Source organism: Hemibagrus wyckioides, linkage group LG08, assembly GCF_019097595.1.
Source record: "Hemibagrus wyckioides isolate EC202008001 linkage group LG08, SWU_Hwy_1.0, whole genome shotgun sequence".
Classification (NCBI taxonomy): domain Eukaryota; kingdom Metazoa; phylum Chordata; class Actinopteri; order Siluriformes; family Bagridae; genus Hemibagrus; species Hemibagrus wyckioides.
This window is the reverse complement of record NC_080717.1, coordinates 20,458,016-20,469,835: the sequence shown is the minus strand read 5'-3', so window position 1 is coordinate 20,469,835 and position 11,820 is coordinate 20,458,016. Positions and strand designations below refer to the sequence as shown.

General features: G+C 39.6%; 2 protein-coding genes across 3 annotated transcripts in view; both read left to right on the top strand.

Moving 5' to 3' along the window:
• shtn3 (shootin 3) overlaps positions 1-1,872 on the top strand; it is an 18,757-nt gene extending 16,885 nt beyond the window's left edge. For both annotated transcript variants that reach the window (XM_058396449.1, XM_058396448.1), the window contains exon 18: positions 1-1,872. This exon is cut by the window's left edge and continues 241 nt beyond it. The gene's annotated coding sequence lies outside the window, so the exon portion shown is untranslated.
• Positions 1,873-3,360: 1,488 nt separating this feature from the next.
• Positions 3,361-7,366, top strand: thoc3 (THO complex 3). The gene is made up of 6 exons (XM_058398026.1): positions 3,361-3,574; positions 3,917-4,073; positions 5,284-5,488; positions 6,202-6,363; positions 6,478-6,578; positions 6,728-7,366. The coding sequence occupies exons 1-6, from the start codon at positions 3,395-3,397 to the stop codon at positions 6,889-6,891; spliced, it is 969 nt and encodes a 322-aa protein (XP_058254009.1). The 5' UTR covers positions 3,361-3,394; the 3' UTR covers positions 6,892-7,366.
• The last annotated feature ends 4,454 nt before the right edge of the window (positions 7,367-11,820 follow it).

Sequence of the window (11,820 nt, the reverse complement as noted above, 5' to 3'; positions counted from 1 at the left end):
AGTTCTAGTTACTTTCTGGAATGCAACAGTATTTACTTTCTCATTAGAAATGATTATATTTTGAGACCTAAATCAACAGGCTCATTTCCTGTTTTGATATTTAAATTTGATTGATTATATTTGCAAACTAGCAATGCCCCCAATGAGTACAATGAACAAATATTTCAAAAGCAACATATAAAATGCATTCCTGACAAATTTCTTTTTATATGGAACATTTTAATGCTTTATTATGGGTTGCAATTATTTAACCTGTTACTATTTTGGTCAGCCAACAAAAACCTCTTCGTTCACTAAATACAGTTTGATTAGTGCTGAACAATATAAAATAATCCTAAAATGATATTATGATCAGTCATATTTTGTTCTGATAAACACTACACAGTGAAAAGAAAACCATCAGACCATCTGTGACAATAACTGCTTTCTCAGGCTTTCACAGGCTTCATCATTAACAACAACATCGCTATATATGAAACGTGAACAGGAAAGATCATTGTTTACAATGCACAACCTAAATTCTGAACCAGTCCGAGAACAATACTGCACATCAAGGCACTTTTGTTGTCCTTTCCGAGGTTTTTTAGTTCTCTCTGCGAACTATCCTCTCGAGATGCAAACGTAAGCCATGTAAGAGCTCACGCTGATGTGGATAAGCATGAAGGAGAAAAGTGAAGGTCTATTCACTCTACCTCCTATAGACAAACTCACCTCCTAGCTATCTTTAATCGTACAGCTTCTCTACATCACAAAACACGAACACCCTCAAGGAGCGAAATGGTTTCCTCTTACGTCTTCCACCTGTGTCACCCGACTTTTTGCACTGTAACGGACGTACTGTTCAAGGGCACTGTATTTGCTTAGTTATGCTTTAATACAATTTAAAGGTAGAGCTAGGTGTGTTGAGGTTTGTAGCCTCCACGGACAATGCAATAACATCTGCAAATTGTAATGGTGTGCACTGGACCTAATGCACGTTGAGTCACTTTTTTCCATCAGAGGCACTGTGGTTCGGTCTGTGACCAATCCTCACAAGATACTAATCCTTGAAAATTCTTTCTGTATCAGCTGTAAAATAATTTGCCTGCTGGACTTTTCTTTTTGTTCCTACACCCATTGAGAACTAACCCTAATATATAAATATATATATATCGCCCATTAAAACATCGCTCTCTAACAATTTTAGGTTACATTCTTCTGGATAAATGAACTGACCTATTAATTAGTCAGCACCTTTGGAATGTTTATTGGCCTTATTGTGAACACCATTTGTTCCTCTTCAGCCTTATTAGTTTAACTTTGTAGGGTACAATGGATTTAGATTATCTGACTGTTGTGATCATATAATGTGTGTGTGTGTGTGTGTGTGTATTTTTAAAATGAGTGCACCTTTTCATCTGAAACTATGTCATTCTGCACCGTACCATTTAAACAGGACTGAATAAAAAAAAATGAAGCTACACTGGAAAAGGCTTTTTTGATATGTAATGACTTGCAACATGAGAAATGTGCCAGCACATTTTTTTTTTTACTTATAAACTCAATAAAGCTTCATAAAATGATGGTAGTTTGATATAAGACCGTTTGTGAAATGAAACGTTTCCATTCTGCCTTTAAACATGATTTAATGTGTGACTGATTAAAGGCTCTCCACCTTCCAGTATACCTTCCTGGGATGAGGCAAATTTAAAACTATTACATGGATGTTTAATCTATATAGAAGTCGTTTAATCCTACAGTTCAACCCTACACCAGTGTGTTTCCCTGCTAAAGAGAAAAACACCTTCATCAAGTTATTCACTGAACCTCTAAGGAAACTCTAAGAGTGTTTAAGTGAACAGCAATGACTGAAAGGTTTCATCCTACTACTATTCCCACTACTCAGTATAAATATACTGAATTTATTAAAGATAAATAAAAACAAAATGTCAGTGTACCTTTTGTCATTTTCATTCATTTCCCAAGCCCAGAATCAGTCTAGCATACATTTGCTGATTGTTTGAAATGTTCTGCATATTCTATTGTCAGATCATTTTGTTTAATTCGTGGATGAATTACACTGATCAGCCATAACATTATGACCACCTGCCTAATATTGCATTGGTCTCCATTTTGCTGCCAAAACAGCCCTGACCCGTTGAGGCATGGACTCCACTAGATCCCTGAAGGTGTGCTGTGGTATCTGGCAAGCAGATCCTTTAAGTCCTCTAAGTTGCCAGATGGGGCCTCCATGGATTGGACTTGTTTGTCCAGCACAATCCCACAGATGCTCTATTGGATTGAGATCTGAGGAATGTGGAGGCCAAGTCAACACCTCAAACGCATTGTTCGGCTCATCAAACCGTTCCTGGACCATTTTTGCTTTGTTGCACGGCACCTTATCCTGCTGAAAGAGGCCACAGCCATCAGGGAATACCGTTTCCATGAAAGGGTGTACATGGTCTGCAACAATGCTAAGGTAGGTGGTACGTGTTAAAGTTACATCCTCATGGATGGCAGGACCCAAGAATTCCCAACAGAACATTGCCCAAAGCATGACATGCCATGTGTTGCCCAGGTAAGCAGCGCATATGCACCCAGCCATCCACATGATGTAAAAGAAAACATGATTCATCAGACCAGGCCACCTTCTTCCAGTGCTCCATGGTCCAGTTCTGATGCTCACGTGCCCATTGTTGCTGCTTTCAGTAGTGCACAGGGGTCAGCATGGGCACGTGACTGGTCTGCAGCAATGCAGCCCCTATAGACAACAAACTGTGATGCACTGTGTATTCTGACACCTTTCTATCAAAACCAGCATTAACTTCTTCAGCAGTTTGAGCAACAGTAGCTCGTCTGTTGGATCGGATCACACGGGCCAGCCTTTGCTCCCCATGTGCATCAGTGAGCCTTGGCCGGCCATGACCCTGTCTCCGGTTCACCACTGTTCCTTCCTTGGACCAAGTTTACTAGATACTGACCACTGCAGACCGGGAACACCCCACAAGAGCTGCAGTTTTGGAGATCCAGTCGTCTAGCCATCACAATTTGTCCCTTTTCAAACTCGCTCAAATCCTTGCCCATTTTTCCTGCTTCTAACACATCAACTTTGAGGACAGAATGTTCTAATATATCCCACCCACTAACAGGTGCCATGATGAGGAGATAATCAGTGTTATTCACTTCACCTCTCACGGCTCATAATGTTATGGCTGATCGGTGTAATAGCAGACTCATTCTGAAAGTTCCTGGTCTTTAGAAATGCTCCACATTTGGACAGGATCCTCACTCAGTAAATCTACACTCTACCCTGTGTAAGCGTGGAGGCTATAAACGGTCCTCCCACACACTAGATGGCGCTATCATTTCATTACTTTTATTTTTAAACAGTCGGTACACTGAGTAAAGAAGTGGCATGGCGTCCTCCTATTATCATGAAATGCACGAGAATTTCAAAAACAACAGCAAAAGTCGGGAATTTCCTGCACACAGCGCCAAGGTTCACTCTGTAGCCTGGAGCTGTGATGGGAAAAGACTGGCTTCGGGTTCATTCGACAAAACCGCGAGTGTTTTTGTCCTCGAAAAAGACCGCCTGGTAGGTACAAGTGTTACTATCTGCACTTTTCCGTTCGCATGAACTAAACAGTGTGTAGGATTTTTACATTACATTATTATCCTGTAGTTTAACAGTAACAGTAATAGAGTGTTTATAAGCCGCCTTATCTTTCCATTAGAAATAATACTAGTCACTTCAGCTAATGGTTGCTTGTTATCATCAGACTGTACTAAGATTTGGTGTCTGGTCATTTAAACTGTGACTTTTGCTGTTGTCTAAGCCTATAGGTTACTTTTTCTTAAATGTATTGTTTATTAGATGGCAGAAATATCACTGTATGCCATTGTTTTGGGACTTTATCGGTTCTTCCCCTCAATCCAGGTGAAGGAGAATAACTACAGAGGACATGGAGACAGTGTTGATCAGTTGTGTTGGCATCCAACCAACCCTGATCTGTTTGTTACAGCCTCAGGAGACAAAACTATCCGGATCTGGGATGTGCGTACTACTAAATGCATGGCCACGGTCAGCACAAAAGGTAAAACTTGGCATGCTGTTATAGGAAAACCATCAGGGTCTAGGTTGGTGTGATGCATTATCACACAGCAGCTTGTGGTTCATTCCTCTCACAGTAGTTTGCCAACACTGATAATATGTGACTTGAACTATACTGCCAAACGTTTTGGGACACCCCTCGAAATCATTGAATTTAGGTGTTCCAATCGCTTCCATGGCCACAGATGTTTTTCAGGGTTTGGGCTTGCCCCCTTAGTTCCAATGAAAGGAACTCTTAGTGCTTCAGCTTCATACCAAGACATTTTGGACAATTTCACGCTCCCGACTTTGTAGGAATGGTTTGGGGATGACCGCTTCCTGATCCAACATGACTGCACACCAGTGCACAAAGCAAGGTCCCTAAAGACATGGATGAGCGAGTTTGGTGTGGAGGAACTTGGGATGAATTAAAGTGTAGAGTGTGAGCCAGGCCAAAACTGGGACGTCTGCCTTTACATGCACATGAATGTAATATGGAGTTGGCCCATCCTTTACAGCTATAACAGCTTCAACTCTTCTGGGAAGGCTTTCCACAAGGTTTAGGAGTGCGTTTATGGCCATTTGGTGTTCTATCGGGTTGCGGTCGGGACTTTGTGCAGGCCAGTCAAGTTCCTCCACACCAAACTGTTCCCACAAATTTGGGAGCATGAAATTGTCGAAAAATGGCTTGAAATGCTGAAGCATTAAGAGTTCCTTTCACTGGAACTAAGGGGCCGAGCCCAACACCTGAGTTCAATGATTTGGAGGGGTGTCCCAAAACTTTTGGCAATATAGTGTATGTGACAAGATATACACAAGTTTACATCAGTGGCACTTTTGTCAGAGCTGTGTGTAAAGAAGAATCATAACCAATTTTAAATGAGAGATTGTTTTCATACCCATCCTCCATCTTTGCTTCGTTTTTGTATCTTCATCTATATTTTAGATGTGTGTGTTTTCACACAATCATCTGTTGTTGATGATCTGTTTTATATGGGGACCCACAGTTCAAATGCAGAAAATACATGCCATGTTTTTGGCTTATTGCAGTGTCTCTGCACTTTCTGTACTAGCAGCAGGTTGGCCCCTGATGGCTACTTTACTCTCATGACCCACCCCATGTTCATAATTATTTCCAGTTTTATTTTTTCATAGCCATTTCAAACAGAGTACTATACCAGTGTCATTTTTTTTTTAATGTCTATAATTTTCAGGAGAGAACATCAACATATGTTGGAGTCCTGATGGTCAGACCATTGCTGTTGGGAATAAGGATGATGTGGTGACTTTCATTGATGCGAAGACTCACCGTCCACGTGCTGAAGAGCAATTTAAGTTTGAGGTCAACGAAATTTCCTGGAACAACGACAATGATATGTTCTTTTTGACAAACGGCAACGGCTGCATCAACATTTTGAGGTAATTTTGTTTTAATGTAAAACTGGTTCATTCTTTTTAGGTCTTGCATATAGCTATTAATTTCTTAGTCAAATCTGCATCTAAAGTACCTTGAAGTAATGTGTTCTGTTTCTCTCTCTGGCAAAAGAACACGATGAATTCTGAATTGAGGTTCAAACATCCGTTATAAATTATTCAGTATTATGTAAATTATTTATATAAACTGCTCAGCCGTAACATTAAAACCTCCCGCCTAATATTGTGTAGGCTCCTCTTTTACCCCCCCAAGCGTCTCTAACCCATTAAAGCTGTGCTGTAGTGTGCTGTCTGGCACCAAGATGTTAACATCAGATCCTTTTAAATCCTGTAAATTCCGAGGTGGGGCCTTCAGGGATCAGATTTGTCCAGAACATCACACAAATGCTTATTTGGATCGAGATCTGGGAAATTTGGAGTCAACACATTGAACACAAACCACTCCTGGACAATATTACAGTGTGGCAGGGTGAATAATCCTGATGAAAAGAGGCCACAGCCTTTAGGGAATACTGTTCCCATGAAGGAGATGTGCTGATTGCATTGCTTTCTTTACACATACAGCCATCGAGTGTCCATGTATATGAGCAAATGGATTAGTACATTTAATTCTATTATCATAGAAGCAATATTCAGGTTTTTCATCTGTGTATTTATGATTTTTACCCCTGCTTTTGTGATTGATTTTTCTGTTTCAGCTATCCTGACCTGAAGCTTATCCAGTCAATTAATGCTCATCCATCCAACTGTATCTGCATCAAATTTGATCCCACTGGCAAATATTTTGCTACTGGAAGTGCAGATGCTCTGGTTAGTCTGTGGGATGTTGAAGAGCTGGTGTGTGTTCGCTGTTTTTCTAGGTAAAGAGATTTTAAGACAGTTATTCCATTATTATATATATTCATAGCCAAAAGAAAGAATGCATACAAGTAAATATATGAATATATTCCTTCTATTGATTTGATATCCTACAGGTTAGACTGGCCAGTGAGAACCCTGAGTTTCAGTCATGATGGCAAAATGTTGGCTTCAGCCTCTGAAGATCATTTTATCGACATTGCTGAAGTAGAGACAGGTAAACGTTTTTTTCCCTGTATACTATAGTTGGTTTTACAATTCAGCTGTACATTTAAATGGTTTTCTACTATCCTCTCTCTGTTTGTTTTGAACACACAGCATTCACATTATTCAAACTTTAGATGTTTGTGATGTATTTGTGTATAGGGGAGAAGCTTTGGGAAGTACAGTGCGAGTCTCCGACCTTCACTGTAGCCTGGCACCCGAAAAGGCCGCTCCTGGCGTACGCCTGTGATGATAAAGAGGGCAAATACGACAGCAACCGGGAGGCAGGGACTGTCAAACTCTTTGGCCTTCCTAATGACTCTTAAAGAGTAAAATTAAAACATGGACATGACTTTGTAACTGTTAAACCATCTACTGTTACTCTGCATGTCTTTACATGCCCAATGCTCTATCAAGAGGAGGCGCTCATCCTTGTTCATTAACTGCTCACTGGAACTGTTTTATAGAATATCTTCCTGTTTTGGTAATCACAGGTACTTTGTGCTTGTTGGAAGCTGTTGTACGTTTGACAGCTTCTTTGAAAGTCTGTAAATATGAAATGTTCTGGTTTATGTGAGTAATGGGATTTATTTTGAGGCCTGTATGAGTAGTCATTTTTCACAAACGTTTGTGAAATGTCTTGCGGATTATAGTATACTGTGCATTATTTTGGAAAATAGTCACTAGAGGGCGCCACAGCCATTTCCACTGTTCAACACACTTGCCGTATTTTGTCCCACTGCAGACATTCCACTGTTTCTTTTTGTACTGTGTTTTATTAAACATTCTTTTACAACATCATTCACTCTGTTATCATACCGGGAAAAACTGCATGCCGTGTGAATCAGTTGCTAAAATCTGGTCATTATCAATCTGTTTGGTACCAGCACTGAGAAGGCAGTCTGGCAAATGCTCTTCATTTCATGTTTGCTTTAGAAACACAGTTCGTTTGCTGTGTTCTTAGTGAAATTGTATATAACAGTCATTTTAGAGAAGAGCTTTGTACATAAAATTAGGATGCAAAAAGCTAAACATCAGTACTCGGTATGAGGTAGACCTTTTGGGAGGCAAAACAAGCACGCTATATGCTTTCTTCAGCTTGGCCCTATAAAATACCTCTTAGTTTCTGTGTAGGAGCCTGCAGAAAATGTTTACCATTTCATCTGTGATTTCTAGAAGAAATTGTTGACCTTAAATTGAAGACCCTTGCTTCCATTAGTCATGTATGCTCTTAGATGAATCCTGTTCTGTGGATTATGTAAACTCTATCGGTTGAACCTCAGTATGCGGTATGCTTTATAAGTGTCAGTGCGAAGGAGTTGGAGAAGCACATGCTCTGGATATAAGCTTGTCTTGTACTGTTGGTGGTTATGTAATTCCAGAGTGTCGTCGTGGCTGAGCCCATGAGTTTTCCGTCAGTTTGGTAAAATAATTTGATTAACTTTTAAGGATATCATGAAGGCAACCCTGAAATGCATTCCTTGTTGTTCGCAGTATTAATTACACCAGACCGTGACGATCCTTAAACCATCTGTTCATCTGTCACAGACACAAGACTTGGACCACTGGTGGTTGTTGATATTGCAATGTCCTATAGACAGATTGGTCTCCTAGCAACTTAAAATATCTCTAAGTGAACTCTTAAGAGAGCATAGGCATTACTTGGATATGTGCTGCACCAAGAGGTCTGCTCTAATGTCACCTGATCATCACCTTGCACCTTCTCCTTATTCTACAGGGTTAACAACACATGGCATGAGTGTTCAGATACTTTTGAACACTTTCCCAGTTAGTCCTGTGTAGATTTCTCATGACAGTGTGTCATCACTGTTCCTAGCAGCAACACTAATTACATACGTGACTAGTTCTACCAGGACTCCTGAAGGTTACCTTGGCATTTGGAACCAGCACCAAGATTATTTTTGGGAAAGATGGCTGCATGACATAATTACATGTCATAAGTGATATATGAATAGGTGATTCTGAATTTCTATATTGTGTATTCTTTCCAGGGTGCATCCCTCTCTTGCACCTAGTATTCTCATCTTCTCATTGAACATCTTTGGGATTAACTGGAACGCCAGCTGCACCCCAGGCCTCTTTCGCCTGGCATCAGCATCTAACCTCACTAATGCTCTTGTGGCTGAATGAGCAAATCCCCACAGCTACACTCAAAAATCTAATGGAAAGCCTTCCCAGAAGAGTAGAGAATATTATAGAGAACAGCAAAAGGGGACTACATCTGAAACTGTATTTTGAAAAAGCATGTACACAGACCAGGCATAACATTATGACTACCTGACTAATATTGTGTTGGTCCCGCTTTTGCTCCCAAAACAGCCCTGACCCATCATGCACTGTGTATTCTGACACCTTTCTATCAGAACCAGCATTAACTTTAACTAACCAGTGTTAAGTATTAACAGTAACTTGTCTGTTGGATCAGATCATACGGGCCAGCCTTCGCTCCCCATGTGCATCAGTAAGCCTTGGCTGCCCATGACCCTGTCGCCGGTTCACAACTGTTCCTTCCTTGGACCACTTTTGATAGATACTGACCACTGCAGACCGGGAACACCCCACAAGAGCTGCAGTTTTGGAGATGCTCTGATCCAGTCGTCTAGCCATCACAATTTGAACTCGCTCAGATCCTTACACTTGCCCATTTTTCCTGCTTCTAACACATCAACTTTGAGGACAAAATGTTCTAATATATCCCACCTACTAACAGGTGCCATGATGAGGAGATAATCAGTGTAATTCACTTCACCTGTCACTGCTCATAATGTTATGCCTGATTGGTGTATGTGTATGATGGTTGGTGTCCACAAACCTTTGGCCCATGTAGTATATCTGCATGAAAAACCATGATGTCCAAAATGAAGGATGTTCTGCTACACTGACCTCTCTTTGGGGCCTCATTTATGCCCTTAAATTCATTATACTTTGAAATTAGTGTTACTTGACAAGATTTAAAATCAGTGTTTATTTTCACTGACTGTTTAAAAAGTATATAAGCTTCACTCAGTGAGATATATTACAAAAATACCTGCTGTTAGACAAATTGGGCATTATTATTTCAGCTGGACCTGTGAGTTTGAATGAAAGGTTTGGGCCTGCTGGGAAAGCAAAAGACATTTGGCAGCTGTGCCACTTATCTGCTACTAGGAAACTGCTGTTACTGCAATGTGGCTTCTCCTCTACTCATTGCCTCTTATTACATGCTGAGGTCAACAGTCGCTGTGCTCAAGTTGTGCCATGCATTAAATAAGAGTGCAGTAGAGTGCTACCATTGATTAAGTAAACACCGGTTGCCTGCAGACTTAGAGTCTCCGGTCACTGGGGAATGAGGCACAAAGTGAGATTAGACACAGGCGCGTGGTTAATCTTCTTCAGCGGTGACAGACTTTCCCAGCATGAACGCTGTGTGTCCACACAAGCTGGTGGCAGCTGTCCTCACCCCATTCTCCAGTGACTCAGCCCTGCAGGCTCCAGGATGTCTCACTTCTTCACTTCCTACACATTGCAGGGAGCTACCAGCACCTTCTGAATACACCTTAATTACGCTTAATTTCTCTTGTCTTGTCCAGGTGAGCGTAGGAGGGTTGAAAAAGAAAAAGATCTACGTTTTTATGCTTTCTGCCTGGATAATTGCATATTTATGATGGATTATAATGTAAGGATGACTATATAGAATATATCTCATGTTTTAAGCTGCAGGTTTACATTACATAATGTGATGAGAGACATTTTAGAAGGAGATAACAGAAAACATATATCTAATGTCTGAGGTACATTATTTAAGGATTATATTGTGCTGGGTGCACTCTAGACCAGAGCTTGCCAGTGTGCAATGAGAAAATGAGAAGGAAGTGTCTCTTAGAGAAATGGATGTAAATATAGACCAGCGCTTAGTGCTTGTCAGTGTGGTGGAAACAGAAGAAAATGTCTTGGAGATATTCAAGGGCATTTGAGTGTAACCATAGACTGAGGCTCAATACAAAATGTTCTCCATTTGACGTCCTCCGTTTCCCCTCCGTCTGCTCAGAGACTGATGTTGCAGTTATGCACTGGGGACTGGCACGCTTTATAAGTGATATCATATCGCAGGCTATTTCATTATTTTTTCATACAATCTGTGAGCATGTCAGTGTGAATCCATATCTGATGGAATGAAATGTTTCTGTCAGGGTCATCAGGAGTTGTAGGATTGGCTTGGTTTCTTTGCCTCACCACATCATTTAATGTTCAATGGAAAAAGAATAGAAGAACATAAAATAATCAGGAAAATATTTAGTGCTAGGCATAAAGTCATTTTTCTCTATTTTTCTCAGTTTCTTGAAAAGCATTCTTAATCATCAAAACAAGCCTTCCTTTTCTGTGATGAAATCTGATCACTGGTCAGGTCTGGTTTCATATACGGATAAAATGAGATTAGAACAGCCTGGATACCCGTAACAGAATTCATAAAGGTCTGATGTTGCTAATCTAAATGGAATCTTTGGATAGAGGAAGACACATCGAGGAGTGTTTTAAATCATCTTGCTTTCCAGACACCGGTCAGCAACAAGATGAGCATTAAATCCACTTACAGTTTATGATCCAGAACAGAAAGCCAACATGTATAAGGTCAATTTTGCTATGTACTGAAAAAATCTATCATTCTGTAGACCTGTAGTTTCTATTTTCTGGTGTAATATTGACACTTTTGGCCAATCAGAATGTACATTACCTGGTTTTAACAAAGTCTTTTAACAAAAACAATTGCTTCTTCCATTTATTAGTTATTGCTAATAAAGAAATTGTCGTCTCCTTTACCTGAAATATTTCTGCTCAATCTTTGTATTTTTTCTTTGTTGTCTCCAAACAGTCTGTCACTTCCTGGTTAGTGTTAATGAGTTATTTTAACTCTTAACAATTTGTCTTTTTCCTTTACTCATGCTGGGTTTGAAATAAACCTCTTTTGACATGCAATTTTTTCTAATCCTGCATCATAATTTATTCACGTCTTCAGTAGCAAAAAAATATACTATATTATTTACTATACTATATATATTATTTAATATACTGTATTATATTATATTTATTTTTATAGTATAAAAATATACTATAAAAATAAATATAAATAAAACAATTTTTTTTGCTGTTTTTTATCACATAATATGTGTTGAATTTCAGATTTTTAACAATTTTATCTTAACAATAATAATAATAATAATAATAATAATAATAATCAAAATAAAAATTAACAAAAA

Coding starts and splice junctions, on each gene's coding strand:
- thoc3 (XM_058398026.1), top strand. CDS start 3,395: ATGGCGTCCTCCTATTATCATGAAATGCACGAGAATTTCAAAAACAAC. Junction 4,074..5,283: donor GGCCACGGTCAGCACAAAAG/GTAAAACTTGGC, acceptor TATAATTTTCAG/GAGAGAACATCAACATATGT. Junction 6,364..6,477: donor TGTGTTCGCTGTTTTTCTAG/GTAAAGAGATTT, acceptor GATATCCTACAG/GTTAGACTGGCCAGTGAGAA.